Source organism: Panulirus ornatus, chromosome 46 (genome assembly GCF_036320965.1).
Source record: "Panulirus ornatus isolate Po-2019 chromosome 46, ASM3632096v1, whole genome shotgun sequence".
Lineage (NCBI taxonomy): Eukaryota > Metazoa > Arthropoda > Malacostraca > Decapoda > Palinuridae > Panulirus > Panulirus ornatus.
This window is the reverse complement of record NC_092269.1, coordinates 37,528,497-37,547,475: the sequence shown is the minus strand read 5'-3', so window position 1 is coordinate 37,547,475 and position 18,979 is coordinate 37,528,497. Positions and strand designations below refer to the sequence as shown.

Here is an 18,979-nt window from a genome sequence, read left to right as displayed (position 1 = left end):
TCAGAGGGCCTCTCTCTCTCTCTCTCTCTCTCTCTCTCTCTCTCTCTCTCTCTCTCTCTCTCTCTCTCTCTCTCTCTCTCTCTCGGCCACAGCAGGCAGGCGTTCGTTACGCAACTGACACACCTGGGGTCGCCACGCCGAGATATCGTGCGATGACGGTAAGAAAGATAAAAATTCTCAGCTCGGACTCTCGTACCCTCACCCCCCCTCACCCCATTTTTACACCGCCTGGTCAACACATGGTGTCCACGTGAGAACAAGGGGAGATGGGGGGATGACGCCCCCGCCCTCAACCATCCCTCATTCACCATAGCCTCTCCCCCCCTCCCCCCTTCCCCTTTACCCCTTTCTCTCCCCCATCATTATCTCCGAGTCTTATTTCGGGGTTACGCGCCGAGATTGTGCGTATGGCAGTGAGAATACGCTGTTATTACGTACCTGGGCACATTCGTGTGTCTTAAGTGCGTCGGAGGAGTGCGAAAGTGCGTCAGTTGCATTTCCAGCGCCATGATTTTCAACGCCTTCAGACGCCGCTCTGTATGTATAGTGAAGCTTACTGTATGTATAGTGAAGTATACAGCATGTATAGTGAAGCTTACTGTATGTATACTGAAATGTACTTTATGTATAGTTAGTACTATATGTATAGTGAGTGTACTGTATGATTAACTAAGTGTACTGTATGTATAGTAAGTGGACTGTGTGTTTGATATGAACAAATATGTATAGTGAGAGTGGACTGTATGTATATGTACAGTATGTATAGTGAGAGTAGACTGTATGTTGAATGTGTACAGTATGTATAGTGAGTGGACTGTATGTATAACATGTACTGTATGTATAGTGAGAGTTGACTATATATATAATATGTACAGTATGTTTAGTGAGAGTGGACTGTATGTATAACATGAGCTGCATGTATAGTGAGAGTGGACTATATATATATATATATATATATATATATATATATATTTAGTGAGAGTGGACTGCATTTATAGTGAAGTATATTTCAAGAGTAATCTTGAAATCACATTGGCAGTAGAGCTGTTCGTGGTTGGATGCACACTGACAAACCTAAAAGTTCAGGTTGTCAAAGGCTTGTCCTTTGATCGTGGGGAAAGTATTCAGTCGGCTGACAGATGCAGGTCAATAGAGTGACCTTGACGAGGTCAGAGGTCAACCAACACGTCAGGTCACGCCGGTCGCTCGTTACGACCTGTACAGACATGGAAGGAGAGAGAGAGAGAGAGAGGCGGGCTGACCTCGCTACCACACCCCCCCCCATATCGTTGTCCATGCACTTCGTCCATGACCTAACTTGAGTAGTGGGGGGGGGACATAGACAGGGACGACCTGACAGCAGCGCGTGATGTACCTTGGGTACGCGCGCACACCTTTCTTTTTTTTTTGAAAGACCCAGGCAACCCACACCATGGAAGTGGCCTCCCTTCGTACCAAGAGTGAGGGAATCAGGGTCGTACAGACCGACTCACAGTCTATTTGTTTACACCCGGTGCGGAGCGGGTTGGAGACCTAGTGTTCGTTCGTCTTGGCCAGGTTTTATCCATTTGGCCTGAGTTTGCGTGAGGGGTAGTATTGACGGACTGTTATGGTGTGTGAGGTCTTCTTCCTCTTATATTTCTCCTATTATCAATTTGGTGGTAGTATCTATTCGGTATTAGTACGTGTGTGTGTGTGTGTGTGTGTGTGTGTGTGTGTGCACGCTTCGTATATACCCTGTGTATATATACTTTAGGTAAATTATGACACATTTGCATAAGATTATTTTGGTTTCTTCTTTGTTTTTCATGGCAGCCTCGTGTACATGTGGTGTTTGAACACACTGGACACGTGGTGTGTCCATGACCCCACACCACACGGGGGAAACAAGGGTGTAACAAGGGCGTACTCCCATAAACAAGGTCGTTCAGTTGTTCTTGATATCATCATGTCAGCTGGGCCGGATTTCCGAACTGGCCATCGAGGGACACAGGCAAAAAAAAAATTTTTTTTTTAATTGTGACGACCCATCTCCAACCAACCCTTGTGGCCTTTGATTAACGTAAAGGGCGTCTTGGCAATGGCGGAGCGGAACACGGCGGGGATACAAGCGTACGGCAATTGCAGGGTTTGACTGCCAGTTGTAGCGGAAGGGATTGGCACGGTAACACAAGAGAACAATTCATCATTGCGGTAATCCAACGCAGGTGTGTGGGGTTGCACGCGGTGTACCGCACGTGTATGCGGTCGGGCGTGGTTCACTGTGGTGGAATTGAATCGTATGGAATGGCGTAGAATCTGGCTCGCCTAAACCAGCGTTATGTGTCCCAAAAAATATTCTATTTTGTCCTTACTGGAGATAAATAGCCACTAATTTATGGTGTATGTGCGCTGTTCCCTTTTTTTTATGGACCTGTCGCAGAAGGAACGTCGGAAACGAGGCACGTGGTTCCTTCCATCCCAAAAAAACTTCGTAACTATAAATATATATACGTGTCCAAAACCCGCCTTGCGGAACGAAGGTAACCCATGGAAAATTCCTGCGATGCCAAGAGTCGCTAGATGAATCGACGCAGCTGGGGATTGACCCCCGGACTAAGCCACCATCTCGTCATCAGTCCTCACCTTAGCTAAACTTGCTTTTGCAAATCACATTTTATTGAATTTACCTCTAGTATTTCCCATATAATTATGTCCATGGCATTTATTTCTCCATAATACACCCATTCTTCGTCATTCAAGTGATGGAGTAGTGCTGTTTTATACAACATTATTGCCATATTTCTCTCTCCAAATATATTCCTGTTCAGATTCGGGTGTGATTCAGTTCGAGTTACTATATAGCTGTTTTGCTGATTGTCAGAAGAAAACATACAACAATTACATCTATAAATATCTCAATAATTTACATATCCGTTCCTTCTCCTAGTTTGTATGAAGTACCGGTGGAATTGAACTATTTATGTCTTACAAGTTGCCAAGTATATTTTCAAACGCGTTTTGTTACGTAATGGCTATTCTAAGCTTAACGTCTTGTGTTAACGTGTATGGTACACATTGAAGCCAATAACGCCATTGTCACTAGAAAATGGATACTTTGTTTTTTTTAATGTCAGCCAGGACACATATTTGACAGACCCAGATTTTTGTATTTTTTTTATTAGGAGATCGGCTTTGCGTATTGACAATAGGTCAGATATTTGTTTTATTGAGAATAAAGGGCTTCGTGTGCGTATCTGACCTGATGGTTCAGATCTTCGAGCATTTCAACAGCAGAATATCTTTGCTTAAGGAACTTGACCAAGAGATGTTATGCCCCGTCTGCTAGTGTTGGGAAAGTAGGACCCCCAGCTCTTTTGAGTTTTCTTCACCCATCGACCCACCCCTGGGGTAGATGAACAGCTGGGTTGACTGTGGACCGACTGCCGTAACCAGGATTCGTCGAACCTATGCGCTCGACCCTGGCCAGCCCTTAGATGCGTGTCGGTCAGGAACGCTAACCAATACACCACGTCAGGCAAGAAAACATTGCGGAAAAGTGTTGTGTGTAAGATGGAGAGAGGGCGTGTGTTCGAGGACAGTAATGCCACCAACCGGCGCGTACGTGAGGAAGAAAGAACGGAACTTCATCTGGGCCAGGGAGGGGAGCTTGACAGCTTCGCCGCTTCTATTAGCTCTCCTGATACAAAGGTTGTAGTACTGTCCCGTGTGCGTGTGTGTGTGTGTGTGTGTCATAGAGGAAGTCGTGTAAGAATTGGGTTAGATAATACTAAATCTAGGATGACCACGTGTAATGTGAGCTATACAGTATGACGATTTCATGTCCTCAATTCAGAGACAGGATTTCCTACTTGACTACATTCTGACGATTCCTCCTCGCCTTTGTTCAGCACCTTGAAATGAGCGTTCACGGGCCGCCCGGGGCCGAGTCTGCGGAAGTTCGAATCCTGGTCGCGGCAGTCGACCCATAGTTAACCCAGCTGTTCATCTTCCCATAGGGGCTGGTCATTGAAATATATGAAGGCAGCAAGTGTGAATATGTACATGTGTATATATGTATATGTCTGTGTATGTATATGTATGTATGCGTTGAAATGTATAGGTATGTATATGTGCGTGCGTGGGCGTTTATGTATATACATGTGTATGTGGGTGGCTTGGACCATTCTTTCGTCTGTTTCCTTGCGCTACCATGCTAGCGCGGGAGACAGCGACAGAGTATAACAATATTGTATGATATATATCTTTTTTTTTTCTTTCATACTATTCGCCATTTCCCGCATTAGCGAGGTAGCGTTAAGAACAGAGGACTGGGCCTTTGAGGGAATATCCTCACCTGGCCCCCCTTCTCTGTTCCTTCTTTTGGAAAATTGAAAAAAAAAACGAGAGGGGAGGATTTCCAGCCACCCGCTCCCTCCCCTTTTAGTCGCCTTCTACGACGCAGGGAATACGTGGGAAGTATTCTTTCTCCCCTATCCCCAGGGATAATATATATATATATATATATATATATATATATATATATATATATATATATATATATATATATATATATATGTATGTATATAGTAGTTGGACTTTGTTGCTGTCGAAAAGACGAAAATATATGATACACTCCGAAACGTTCAGAGCTCTGAGAAAAAAAAAAACGGGGAGGTACTTATCTGGAAATACCAATGGAGAAAAAAAAAATATATAAGGGTTAAGTTGATAATGGGGGAAAAAAATCGTTCGTTGAAGTCATCTTGATATTCTGTTGTCCTCTGCCCAGAGCTGTATAGGCCTATTGACTGGCAGGGTTAGGGTAGGTCTTCATCATCAAGCCACAACCTCTGCTACGCTACCAATCTTCTTGAGGTTTTGAGGATAATTGTAAGACCACGTAATTACACATGCAATGTGCATGTGGCCCATGAATTTAGGTAGTGGTTTAAGGGCAAAATAACTCATGTGCATATATATATATATATATATATATATATATATATATATATATATATATATATATATATATATATATATTTCGCTCTGGAGTAATTTATTGTATCGCGGCCATGCGTTGGGCAGTGTTGGCAGGCGCTTGGAGTTTGTGTGTGTGTGTGTGTGTGTGTGTGTCAACCCAGGTAGCTCTACCGTCTGTTGTTCTAGGAGAGATATTAAGACAAGGTTCTGTGTAAAGTTGACGACATTTCCTGTTAGCATGACCCATCTCGCGCGGGAAGTTGCATTGTTGTGTCGATTAGATTCGGGAGGTCCGGAGTATTTGTCCTCGACAGCGAGGTCATAGGTAACGCCATCATACCCAAAGGCCCTCGCCGTCGTGGTCAGGGGTCGTACCGTCGTACTCAGCGGTCGCACAGTCGTGCTTAGGGTCGTACCGTCGTGGTCAGGGGGCCGTAACGTCTTGCTCAAGGGCCCTACCGTCGTGGTCAAGGGTCGCACCATGGTGATCAAGGGCCCTACCATCGTGGTCAAGGGCTCTACCGTCGTGGTCAAGGGCCCTACCGTCGTGGTCAAGGGTCGCACCATGGTGGTCAAGGGCCCTACCGTCGTGGTCAAGGGCCCTACCATCGTGGTCAAGGGCCCTACCGTCGTGGTCAAGGGTCGCACCATGGTGGTCAAGGGCCCTACCATCGTGGTCAAGGGCCCTACCGTCGTGGTCAAGGGTCGCACCATAGTGGTCAAGGGTCGTAACGTCGTGGTCAAGGGTCGCACCGTCGTGGTCAAGGGCCGTACCATCGTGGTCAAGGGTCGCACCATCGTGGTCAAGGGCCCTACCATCGTGGTCAAGGGCCCTACCATCGTGGTCAAGGGCCCTACCGTCGTGGTCAAGGGTCGCACCATGGTGGTCAAGGGCCCTACCATCGTGGTCAAGGGCCCTACCGTCGTGGTCAAGGGTCGCACCATGGTGGTCAAGGGTCGTAACGTCGTGGTCAAGGGTCGCACCGTCGTGGTCAAGGGTCGTAACGTCGTGGTCAAGGGTCGCACCGTCGTGGTCAAGGGTCGTAACGTCGTGGTCAAGGGTCGCACCGTCGTGGTCAAGGGCCGTACCATCGTCGTCAAGGGTCGTACCATCGTGGCCAAGAGTCCAGTTGGTGTGATTCATCTTTATCTCTTGTGTACGGCTGTGAGTCCAGAGGTTAGAGAGAGAGAGAGAGAGGCCCCCCTGGACCTTGCTTCTCCCCGAGGTGACAGACCCGAACCAGTGAACATGTCCTTCATTATGTACACTACGTCAGGACGCACAGACGCAACCCTCCCCTCACACACACACACACACACACACACACACACACACTCGGGACACCTGTGTCCGTTCTGAAGGTGGTATTTTAACCGCTTCCCCCGTGTATACGCCCCCAGCCCTCAGGTTCTAACTTACGGTACGTGTACCGTTCTTGGTACGCGTACCGAGCTTGGTACACACACACACACAGGTGCACGTCTAGACTGGTGGTACCCGACCCCCTGCCGGTCCCCCTTGGGTGGAGTTTGGGTATACTTGGAGTGGGGGGGAGTGCGCCCCTCCCCCCCAAACCCCGGAGGGAGTGTGGTGCAGACAGGGGGGACCTAGGGGTTGCAGGAGTCCCCCTGGTTGAGACAGGAGGGCGTAGAGACCTCCCGATGAATCCTCTTGGGGAGCGTGGTCCAGACAGGGGGCGGGGGGCGGCGACGGACGTGGGGACCTCCCCAGTGATCCCCCGAGGTCGCCCAACTGTGACAACAACACCAACAACAACAACAACAACAACAACAACAACAATAATCTTCGAGACTATAGGGGGGGGGGCGGTGAAGGATGAGTTCTTCCAGCAGCAGAAGCACCACTCATGGGGGGGTGGGGTGGGGGTGGGGCAGTATCTACAATATTGAAGGGGGGGGGAGCGAGTCAGGGGGGGTGGGGGTAGCAGCTTGACGCCGTGGGGGGGGGGGGTGCATGGTCACGTGAAGCGGGCGTGGGCTCCAGTGGCCCAGACTTTCCTATGATGGTCTTAAGTAAGGTGAAGGAACAGGGTCTCTCTCTCTCTCTCTCTCTCTCTCTCTCTCTCTCTCTCTCTCTCTCTCTCTCTCTCTCTCTCTCACCTCGTTCGACATCTTGCATGACGCACGCACGCACGCACACACACACACACACACACACACACACACACACACACACACACACACACACACTAGTTACAGCATATTTGTGTTTACAAGTGTTCCATCTTCTATGTGAAAAAGGTAGGCATTTCGTCTGCATGCCCAGGCCCATCAGTAACGTATGTGTTTACTTACAAGTATTCGATAATCTGCACGACTTGTTTACTCTCTGGCGGGGTATCACCTAGGCCGATATATCATGTGTTTGTGGTTTGCATTATGTGGGTGAATGACTGGAGTTCACTCGGGTCTGTAGTGTTGATGCCCTGGACTTTTTTTTTTTTGTTGATGTTGATAGGGGGACTTTTATCATGTTATTTCTAAGGTATTGTAGTGAGTAATTTGGACGAGAGGGGTCCACCACACCCTCTCTCTCCCCAGGTTACCACTCACCTCTCTCTCTCTCCCTCTTGTACTGTACTTGAAGTGTCTGATTCCACTTATCATCAAGTCTGATAATTATATTGGACCACGATAATGTGTTTTGCATGGTCATTGTTCTCGCGGGGTGTACAGTAAGTGTGTGTTATTGGTGGCGTCATTGTCTCGCGGGATGGTAGACGGGTCAACACATTATTGTCATGGGTAGAAATATAGGCAACACCTTACTGTCATGGGTAGAGTGGACGGCCAAGGGTAGTTCCGTCTTGCTGCAGCTGTTAAGGAAGACCCTACACAGTATAAAGGACGCGTTATGGTCCTTAATGCTACGTCTAATCTGTTTTTTTTTAATGGTGCAGGCTCCAGCCACGGACGGAAGTCCACATCAAGGCCTGTACTGAATTACAGAGGGTAGAGGAATAAGAAAAGACGAGGGAAAGTATTTTATAGGAAGAGAAAAACATGTCTTTTGAAATGTGTCAGGTCATAGTGAGAAAGACAGCAGGATTCGAACTTGCACCATTCGTGAGGGAGCTACGTACGCTACCCACCTGGCTAATTGTGTGCGAGGCATGATTTTCACTTGGCTTCTCTTCCTAATTTTGGAGAGTGGCAATACAGAAGGGGGGAGGGGTATCTCCAACATAGTCCTCGTCCCCATTTATCAAACCCCTCCCACATGCTATAAAATAAAGTTACATATAGAATAACAAATGCCTGAAAATATGTCTTCCTATTCTGCATCATAAATTAACACAAAAATACTTAGACTTGAGGATGAGGCCATCAAACATATGAGAGATATATTACCACAACCATCATCATTCACAAGTGATGAAGACAGTTCATGTTTGTGCGCAAGCTCATGTTTCTCCACGAACGGTGTGTCAGATTTTCTTACCCAAGCAAAAAACAGGGCACGTGGCTAAAATTAATAGCTTCAGCGTTGTTCACACGTAAAAACAAATGTTTGTGCACGAACACCAGTTTTGAACTTGCAGAACATCTCAGTTTTGTATGTCATAGGTGGTGTTTATGCTGAGCCAAACGTATGTGTCCGTACTTCACGCACAAATGTTTTTGTGTCTGAATGGGATTGTTATTTGCGACTGCGCGATAACGATCTAACTGAATCTTATCGCGACGCTTTCTGGTAATTGCCAGCATCCTCTTCAGGGCTCCCTTTCTCCCTTCAGACTGCTTGGTATGGCTTGCCTTTTGTAGTCGGTGTGTCTACAGATCATTCGGTTCCTATGTAATAATAAATAAATGATTTACGGACCATATTTGTGAAGGCTGACATGCCTAAAGAAAAAAAATATACATATGTATATATATATATATTATCCCTGGGGATAGGGGATTAAGAATACTTCCCACGTATTCCCTGCGTGTCGTAGAAGGCGACTAAAAGGGGAGGGAGCGGGGGGCTGGAAATCCCCCTCTCTCGTTTTTTTTTTTTTTTTTTTAATTTTCCAAAAGAAGGAACAGAGGGGGCCAGGTGAGGATATTCCAAAAAAGGCTCAGTCCTCTGTTCTTAACGCTACCTCGCTAACGCGGGAAATGGCGAATAGTTTGAAAGAAAAGAAAGAAATATATATATATATATATATATATATATATATATATATATATATATATATATATATATATATATATTTGGTATTTGCCATTGAATGGTTGACTAATTCAGGTATTATTAATTAATCATTGAACTGATGAAATTATTATTGATTGATAGTGATGTAATTATCATCAACACTTGAAGGATTTTTTCCCCTGTGACAAGAGATGCATTATTGCCAACCGCGTGACAGGATGGCTTATCATCGGAAGTGTCAACATTGTAGCACCATAGATAACCCGTGTATGTCGTTGCATCATCAGGGGAAAGTCAAAGACAAGCAAGCGTGAAGAGATCTTCCGCCCATTTTTTTATATCATATTTTTCTTTAATGTGATCAGATTCGTGTAATAAAGATTAGCGAGGTTATTGGGGATTTCTGGTGTATACTACACAAAACTACATTTGATCTATATATTGTAGTTGTATAAATGTATTTCATGTTGGAATAGAAGTACTGGCCCCATTTTTCTACATGCCCTGAGTCAGACCTGACAACTCAAACGGGTGTTTGTGAGTGTGTACGTTGCCCCCCGCCGTCCGTGCCATGTGTCGCTAGCATACCCAACTTCCATAAAGACATTTGGAGTCATTATTGCTTCTTTTCGTATCATTGTGCGATTAAGTGTTACTTACGAACTTCACAGTGAAATCATCGGAAGATAAGGTTGACCGCCTATATGAACGGAGGAAGAAATGAAAATGATAAGTTTTTTGAGGGGGGAGCAATGAGGACGGAAAATACAGTGTGGGGGGTAAGCGCTGGAGACGGGAATATTCCATAGTGCGGCCGTCTCGTGCTATCCGCCTTTATAAAGGAAGCGCAGGAACACACTCGCCACCACAACCACCCACGTCTCACCTCTTGAAGTCACCGTAGCAGCATCTTACCCGTCCCTCCTATGGGTGTTGCGTCTTACCGTGTCTGCGTGACCTCCGCGGGACCCACCGGGCGTTGGCGGCCCCACCCCTCTGACGACAGGTTAAAGCGAAGAACGGAGAGGGATATATATAGATAGGTCATTCTATCTTCCTCGCTGGCTAGTTAGTCTTGAGTTGAAGTACGCGTGAGTGTGAACCCCGGGGGTCGGCGGAGTACGTCATTTCCACCGGGAATGTACGATGATCTGAGGTTTGTGTACGACACTTCCTCCCGACTTGCACTCCGGGTTGCCGCGGTCGGCGGCAGCAAGGCGGGCGCTCGTCTCTCCAGCGTATATAAACAGCAGGTCCGGCTATCCATCGCAAATACTCCAGACGCAGCCCAGCTGATTCTTGCATCTTATAGGTGCTTCCAATTGCTTAGTGCAACTTATTTTTCTTCGCAAGAAAGTTTTCATTTTTGTATGGTCCATAATGGTGCCGATCCGTAGAGTGCTGGGTCCCTGTGCCCGGCTTCCCCTGAAGACCAGGAAAGTTGACAACATCGCCCGCGACTCCCTCCGCGCTGAAAAGCCCGCCATCTCCGAGGGAAGTACGAACGCCCATCCCCAGTGGTACATGAAGAACGGTGCCAAAGGCGCTTCCCTCCGAGTCTCGCTCCACGGAGCGAATCGTGCTCGTTCCTTTGGCTTAACCGGCTGTCCGAAGCTGGCTACCGTAACCTCCTCGCAAGTCAACCGTATTCGACATTACAATACGCATACCTACAATGTAAGTAACGTAATGAATTATTACATAACTGGCAGTACTACATATTATTAGCCCTACAATCTGTGCAAACATAGTTTATATTTTATGTTTTCAAGCACAGGATCATTCAGTAAATAGGTATTATTATATGACGTCTCCCTTTGTTTGTGCTGCCTCTTAAAACAAAATATTGTCTAATGTTTAATATAGTGTGTTGGATTATTGTACTCTTGTTTAACTAGGACTGTTGCAGATGAATCGCATTACTATATTTGTACCTCGTATATTTAATTTATGTAGCGGATTTATATAGTCGTCTAGGGCTAATAATTTATATATTTACGTCGTCAATCTTCCTTGTTCTTTGAACTTTGTCTTACTCCCCGACAGGACTTCTTCAAGAGACTGCACATGGACTCTCGCTCCATCTCGCGCACTGGGAGCGTCAGGGCAGCCTTCCAGCACCGCCAGCAGTTGCAGCACGCCCAGCGCATCGTGGTCAAGCTAGGCTCCGCCGTCATCACCCGTCAGGATGGATGCGGGTTGGCCTTAGGGCGCCTCGCTTCCATCGTCGAGCAGGTGAGCGCATACTAGTTCATCTCTGAGATACGCTCCATCTCGTATGATAAAGATAATATAATGATAATAATTGATAATTTCTTCATGGGGTTTATTGTATATACATAGAAACATTCTCATGTATCAGAAGTTAGATGCTGTTATATGTATTGGTAACAACAAACCCATGATTATTGATACTGACGTCTTTGTTCTTACAGTGTGCTGAGCTCCAGAATGAGGGCCACGAGTTGCTGATGGTGACCTCAGGGGCAGTGGCTTTCGGGGCTCAGAAGATGGCCCAGGAGCTGCTCATGTCCCTGAGCATGCGGCAGACGCTCTCCGGCAAGGACAGCCTGCGTGGGGTACGTCCTCGTTGAATTCTAACGATAATGACAGTAATTGATCATGTGGTTTGAGTGGTCCTGCTTGGAGACCCAGGTTCGGGAATGATGATATTTCGGCTATATTTACTTACGTCTTAAGTGGCGGTGAATGTTGTGTATAGAAGGTGCCGCGAGGTGATCACTTTAACTCCTTTTCTTTCTGCAGGAAGAGGTGAGGAACACTTTAGCACCGCGGGCGTCGGCTGCCGTGGGTCAGTCCGGACTCATGTCGCTGTACGAGGCCATGTACGCCCAGTATGGGGTCAAAGTGGCCCAGATCCTCATCACCAAGCCTGACTTCTACAACAACGAGACTCGCCAGAACCTCAACTCTACCATTAACGAGCTGATCGCCCTCAACATTCTGCCCATCATCAACACCAACGACGCCGTCACGCCCCCGCCTGAGTTAGACGAGGAGGTCAGCAGGAAGCTGGACATACGCGACAACGATTCCCTCGCCGCTCGTTTAGCCGTTGAGGTGGACACCGACCTCCTGATCCTCATGACGGACGTGGATGGCATCTACAACAAGCCGCCCGGAATTGAGGGGGCTCGTCTGATCGACAACTTCGTGCCGGACATGATCTCCAGCGTGGAGTTCGGCCAGAAGTCATCTGTCGGTACCGGCGGCATGGATTCCAAGGTCAAGGCCGCCAGCTGGGCTCTGGAACGAGGGACGTCGGTCGTCATATGCAACGGGCTGACGCAGGGCGCAATCAAGGGGATCATACAAGGTCGTAAGATCGGGACCTTCTTCACCACCAACAATGACAGTGGCCTGGAGGTAGAGGTGCTGGCTAAAAATGCCCGAAAGGGGAGTCGTCTCCTTCAAAGTATGGGTCCAGGAGAACGCGCCGCGGCCATCCTGACGCTTGCCGAACTCCTGGAGACGCGCCAACCCGAACTATTCGAGGCCAACCAGAGGGACCTCGAAGAGGCTGGTAAAGTTGGCCTCTCGTCTGCCCTCGTCTCCCGTCTGCGGCTCACGCCCCAAAAGCTCAACAACCTAGCTGACGGACTGCGTCAGATCGCGAAAGATTCAAAAGACATCTTAGGACGCACTCTATCCAGGACCTTAATTGCCGAGGGAATGGAACTCCGACAGGTAACCGTCCCGATTGGAGTTCTTTTAGTTATATTCGAGTCTCGTCCTGATTGTCTGCCACAGGTAGCTGCTCTGGCCATCGCGACAGGCAACGGGTTGTTGCTAAAGGGCGGCAAAGAGGCTCAGTACAGCAACCAAGCGTTGATGAGTCTGGTGAGGGAGGCCCTGGGTACTGTAGGTGCTGCCGGCGCGATCTCCTTAGTCACAAAACGCGACGAAATCTCGGACTTGTTGCATCTGGAGGATGACATCGACTTAGTGATTCCGCGAGGCTCGTCTGACTTGGTGCGCACCATCCAAGAGCAGTCCAGGTCCATCCCCGTTCTGGGTCATGCTGAGGGCATCTGCCACGTCTATGTGGATAAGGACGCAGACGTCGAGAAAACTGTCAAGATTGGTGAGTCTGTACGATACAATTTATTTGATGCGGTTTATCTTGATACATTACACAAGAAATTAAACTTTGAGAACAGAATTCTTAAGAGTAAACTAAACATGGGATGTTAAAAGTTTCACTTAACATGCAGTTGAGTAGGGCGGTGATCCTAGTGTTATTATTACTCCCCCTTCATACGATGAAACATCTCAATAATGACTTCAAATCTTGAATAGTAACTAACGCCCGACTTCTGCTGCAGTTCGGGATGCCAAGTGTGATTACCCGTCTGCCTGCAACGCAATGGAGACGCTGTTGATCCACGAGGAGATCCTGCAGAAGAGCAACGTGTTCAACAACGTGTGCCAGGCACTCCAGAGGGAGGGAGTCAAGATCAACGCCGGGCCCAGCCTCGCCGGCAAGCTCACCTTCGGCCCACCGCTCGCCAAGACATTCAAGTGAGTCCTCATCTTGAAATATTCAAAACGCAAAGAAGGCCGGGACGGAGTTGGCTAGGTCTATGGCTAGGTGTAGACATATGATGGACTGGCGAGCTAGATATATGTAAAGGGCATGGCGAGGGGAAATGGTAGAACAGAATGTGTTGATGAAAATTTAGTTGATACACAGGATTGCATACAGTATTATTATGGAAAGATCGGGATCAATTAAGGGTCGATTGAGGAGGAGCATAAATGCTGTTCGCGTGGGTTCGTAATACTCTGGCTGCTATTCGTTTTTCTTACATTTAAAAGAACAAAAATTGTTTACTTTACAATTCTTCAAGTCTGTCTGGTTTTCGTTGCATAAGGGCTCGGTTCTATTGGGAAAATATTACATGAATAATTCCCCTTGCTCGATAGAATGCTAAATCACCAAATTATTTCGTCTTTACCTGAAGGGCGGAGTTCAGCGATCTGGAGTGTATCGTCGAGGTGGTGCGGGACATGGACGAGGCGATTGACCACATCCACCGCTACGGCTCCTCCCACACCGACGTCATCGTCACAGAAAACCAGGACACGGCTGACCGCTTCCTTGGTTCCGTCGACTCTGCTTGCGTCTTCCACAACGTGTCCTCGAGGTTCGCTGATGGTTTCCGGTTTGGTCTCGGGGCTGAAGTTGGGATCAGCACCGCCCGCATCCACGCCCGTGGACCCGTTGGAATGGAGGGCCTCCTCACCACCAAGTGGATCCTCAAAGGCGACTTCGGAACCGCTTCGGAGTTCACCGAAGGAAAACGGGAATTCCTCCACAAGAAGCTTCCGGTTGATGATGGCTTATTAGAACACGTAAGATTGTTGACTGAGGATGAGAAGTTCGAACATGAGACGGAACTGATTGAAGATGAAAGTGTTGGTCAGTGACAACCACAGCCACCTCTGGCGAAGACGGCGATGGTGAACCCTGTGCGGAATATGGAACTCGACCACTATAATACCAACACCCTCCCTGCCTGTTTTGAAGACTCCACCCTTGAAGGATGCAGAGACTTTGAAGACCGAACATCGACTGAAGTTGCTCAAACCCGTTCAGAAGCTGATGTCCGAACCGAATCAGCCCAGAGGTTTTCCAGGAATGGAGAGATCGCATGTCTGAGGACTTGCGCCGTTGATAGGCCTAGAGAGAAATCGGAGGGAGGAATTGAGAATTGCGACACCACACCAGCCTCGACTAATGACAACACGCCGTTGATGCAAGAATATGTCTTTCCACTTCATCAATGGCATCCAGTGACCCTCTTCCACAGCTTATGTAACCTGCTAACCTATTGACGATAGGTAATCTTTAAGTTCCTTAGATTTTTGCATGTGTATTAGTACTGTTTGAATAAGTAGCTGTTGAATTGTCTTAGTTATCTTCGAACATGTTAAAGTGTTCAAGACTCTTGGACTGGTAATTTTGATAAGATATTGACCTTAATCATGACGGACGACAAGCCTCACAACCAAACGACACTTTCCTTGACTATAGTAACGTGTGGACTACCATACATGACTTAACCATCGGTATGTATTTCCACTTTGTAACTGGGGTCTTGACTTCTGACAAAACTTTTTCATTCGTTACTAACCTGGAAATATATTGACACAAGAGATATGCCAATGAAATATATCACCGAAGTTATTCTTATTAATCCATGAATTTGGAAGTTACATGTTTGAGAAACGAATGTTTTGGTTAATGTCAATGAGTCATTTCATTGACATTTTATTAGCAGAGCAGTTTTCGTGAACATCAAAGTATATAGAGCAAATTGAGGAAATGTAACCTATTAGCATTGCTGCTTTCGCAAGTTTGAATGACGTCTAGCAGGAAGTAAAGTTGCGTTTGCAACTGATTTAGGCAAAGGTACAGGAAACTCCCCTTTGCAATATTGAGGATAGTAGAGTTTGCTTGAGTAGCTTGTAGGTTGACATTCATCCTTGTGAATCTGTCATCGAATTGAGCAGGTCAGTTGCTGTTTGCTGATGACGCCATTGGTGGCATATTCCAGTGAGGAAATAGCAGAGGCAGATTGCGGTTATCTTTGCTGACCATGACTCGTTTGAATCCCGATTGCAACAATCGGTTCACAGTCTACCCAGCAGTTCGTACTTCCCTAAGGGTTTGAACAGTAAATTGAGTACTTGTAACGGTTAGCGTTACTGTGACATAGTTATGATTAACTGACAGGACGAAAGGTTTTGGACCCAACTATTACCAGTTTACCTTGAAACCATTCGGGGTATAGGAGGGATTCCCAGAATATTATTACCCATCCCACTTCAGGATGTACATGGGTTGCAGAATAAAGGTGCCAGTGATAGCGGCAAAGTTAGAAGAAAGCAGGACTGGGAAGATCTGTTTGGTTTCACAATCTTGACCGTGAATCAGAATTAAGAGCGCGAAGGCAAGTAATTACTTATGGAAAACTTAAAAGTCTTGATTGCACATAGGTAGAACAAGCTTAGAGGGTGTAAGGGGAAGTTCTGTAATGGTTTTACTACCCTGTTTAATGTGAATTTGAATTAAGAAGAAGTGAAGGACATTCGTGTAACGGTTGCTTGTATGTTGACCTTAGTAGCTTCTCGGTTAGGAAGTAGATGCCACGGACAGATCATACGGTGCGAGTGTATCATCTGAGCCAACTTATTATATCTATGGTGGCCTAGGGACCAGTAATATTTCCCTACCAGGACATGAGATAATGGGTATGGCTTGGAGGGCGGGGGAGGTGAACAGATCGCATTCCCTTGAGCCGAGAGGAATAAGAAATGTTTATACACTTCCCATAAGGTTGGGGAAACGAGGCCGCTGGAGAGCGTTGTAATACAGCCGTGAGAACTGGTTTGCGAAATAACACAGCCAGTTAGTTCATGAGAACCTGTTTGTTCTCTTGCCCTCCATGTCGGTAGATACGAGATTACTAAACACATCCCAGTATTAATGTCAAAGTAACCCGCATGAGGCCAGCTGGGTCTTGTACCACCACCTCCACCTGGGTGAAAAATATCACGGACGCACGACGACGTCTTTGAACTGTCTCTCGTTTTCCCGCGTACTCGTCTGTGGCCGCAGCCGCCGCCGCCGCCGCTGGTCACCTGTTGTGTGCGGGACGGATGACGTCAAGAAGCGTCCGGGCGGGAGCCGCCGTCCGACAGCGCCGCATAAAACGCGGGGTTACCCGGTTATTATTTTTTTTTTTCTTACACGGAGCAGGAGCGTGACCGTTGACGGCTGGCTGTTCCTCCCTCTACCCACCCACCCCTCCACCTGTTGCTTTGTGGGAATTATTATGTCTGTGCGTGTGAACGAACGCATGTTTGTAGCGCTAATCCTCTCTGACGTCTTGCTAGTAAGTTCGTGTCACATTCACTTGAGCTGGGTTGTGTTTCATTAGGCATGACAGCATTATGTGACACGAAGCATTAAAATGAAGTGGCCACTTACTATGCACACCAGATGCAGGGTTCTTCGTCTTCCTCTATATACGAGAGGAGCTGAGACTTGTTCATCTACCTTTAGCAAACAGGTTATCAGTTTAAAAAGATTGAACTTTTATCAATGCCGAGAAATTACAATCAATACCTTACGGTGAGTTACATTAGTACACGGTGTGTTCCCAACAGAAAATGGTACACAATCTCCCGGGCAGCGTTTTAAGTCGATGTCATTTTGCTCGGCATTCCTCGTCTTCCTTGTCGTCTCCAGAGGCACTGACATCCAAGACCAGTCCTCTCTCTACGTTGACATCCTCTCTAGTCCACCATTATAGTTGAAATCTGTCGCAACATTATGCCAACGCGCACTTCTTGCACTGGGGTCGTCGTCTTTCTATGTTTATGGTAACACTGCTCGCTAACGATAGCGTATGAGGAACTGTCTTGGTGAGGATGTGATGTTGATGCATCTTCGCTGGCGTGTACGATATAGATTGCTTTGTCTCAGAATTATCCACATGAGAATTCTGTTGTTCATGAGCCTCATAATGACAGCTTTGCGACCCCTTAGGCACGAAGGCATAGATTTAAATGGTGGTTTCGTCTTCCTGACGTCAGTTCGAAGGCTAGGCTAATACACTGAAGGGTCGAACCCACGCCCCTGTTCGTCATTTCCACTGCTTCCGTCACCCAGCTCTTTGTGTGAAGATACCATGAGCATAAACTCATCTGGGACAGTAAAGGCATAGATCTCAACTAGGGATTTAGCCTTGATTTTATCTTCCCTAAACACAGAATGATCTTATAGTAGGCTGTAATAGACACTCCATGACGGAATTTCAGTTTCGTTCAGGAATAACGTCAGTCATACGGAACCAGTATCTGATGTTTGAAGGTTGTACCTTTCCTGGGTTCTCAGAACAGAACTGACTGCTTATTTCCCATGTGATTTGTTGTGTGTTGGGTACCTGTCTCGCGCTTCAAGCCACCATATACTAGACCTTCACACTCGCCTCGTTGATTTTAATCTTCCATGTATCTTTGACCTTAGGAGGTGACTAATTTCCCGTAAATTATGATGTCGGGCGCTTACTGAAATAGACGTTATCTTGCGAGATAGCAATGCGATCTGGTCACTTCTATTTATGCCTCTTGGCTCATCACTCACTTATATTATTCCACGGGAGAAAGTTTCATTTTGCGTGTTTATGTGTCTGAGGTGAGGATATCACGTACACTTTTCATAGAGATTTTTATATTATTTATGGTCATGGTATCGGGCTATAACTGAAAACATGTTCACTTGCATATTTTTCCTTAATATATAACTGTCATCGGCGATGCTTTTGTTTCAAAATTGAGAGAAAACAAAAAGTTTGGTTAGGTTAGGGTTACTGGAATTCTCATTTGCAGAGGTTTATGACAAGCATTTTATAGTTTCAAGAAAATGTAACACGACGTTAGAATGATTTTTAACAAACTTATGACGAAGGCTTTACACTGAGTTATACCGAGTGAGCTACAGCCTAGGAAAAGTAATTTTTTATCCAAGTAACATAAGAACCACCATATTCGAATATAGTAGTTAGGCTGCAGTTCATAATGGGTCTGATTCAATTATCTATTTCAAGTAGGAGGAACCATAGGTGTTCGTGAGGTGCGAGTCATTTTTCAGTGAACAATGAAGTCGGACTCCTTGCTTTTGTGAGATTTAATGATGTATTATCCATTCTCTTCTGTACACAGTCTTGCATGAGTCTTCTTTGTCCTTTGACCTCGAGCGATACAACTCTACGGAATGTACACGATTTTATTTGTGCTAACATCTTGAGTAATGTTCATGATTTG

General features: G+C 46.5%; 1 protein-coding gene across 2 annotated transcripts; it reads left to right on the top strand.

Moving 5' to 3' along the window:
* The first annotated feature begins 397 nt into the window (after nt 1-397).
* P5CS (Delta[1]-pyrroline-5-carboxylate synthase) lies at nt 398-15,331 on the top strand. 2 transcript variants are annotated; one of them, XM_071689138.1, is made up of 6 exons: nt 398-537; nt 11,171-11,359; nt 11,560-11,703; nt 11,891-13,229; nt 13,471-13,666; nt 14,110-15,331. In XM_071689138.1, the coding sequence occupies exons 1-6, from the start codon at nt 508-510 to the stop codon at nt 14,573-14,575; spliced, it is 2,364 nt and encodes a 787-aa protein (XP_071545239.1). In that variant the 5' UTR covers nt 398-507; the 3' UTR covers nt 14,576-15,331. The 2 variants fall into 2 exon arrangements, with proteins under 2 accessions (XP_071545239.1, XP_071545238.1); XM_071689137.1 differs by lacking the exon at nt 398-537 and adding an exon at nt 9,978-10,801.
* The last annotated feature ends 3,648 nt before the right edge of the window (nt 15,332-18,979 follow it).

Bases quoted from the DNA above. Each gene is read 5' to 3' on its own strand.
- P5CS (XM_071689137.1), top strand. From the start codon at position 10,505: ATGGTGCCGATCCGTAGAGTGCTGGGTCCCTGTGCCCGGCTTCCCCTG. The intron at 11,360-11,559 runs GTGAGCGCATAC...TTGTTCTTACAG, and splicing joins TCGCTTCCATCGTCGAGCAG to TGTGCTGAGCTCCAGAATGA. The intron at 13,230-13,470 runs GTGAGTCTGTAC...CTTCTGCTGCAG, and splicing joins CGAGAAAACTGTCAAGATTG to TTCGGGATGCCAAGTGTGAT.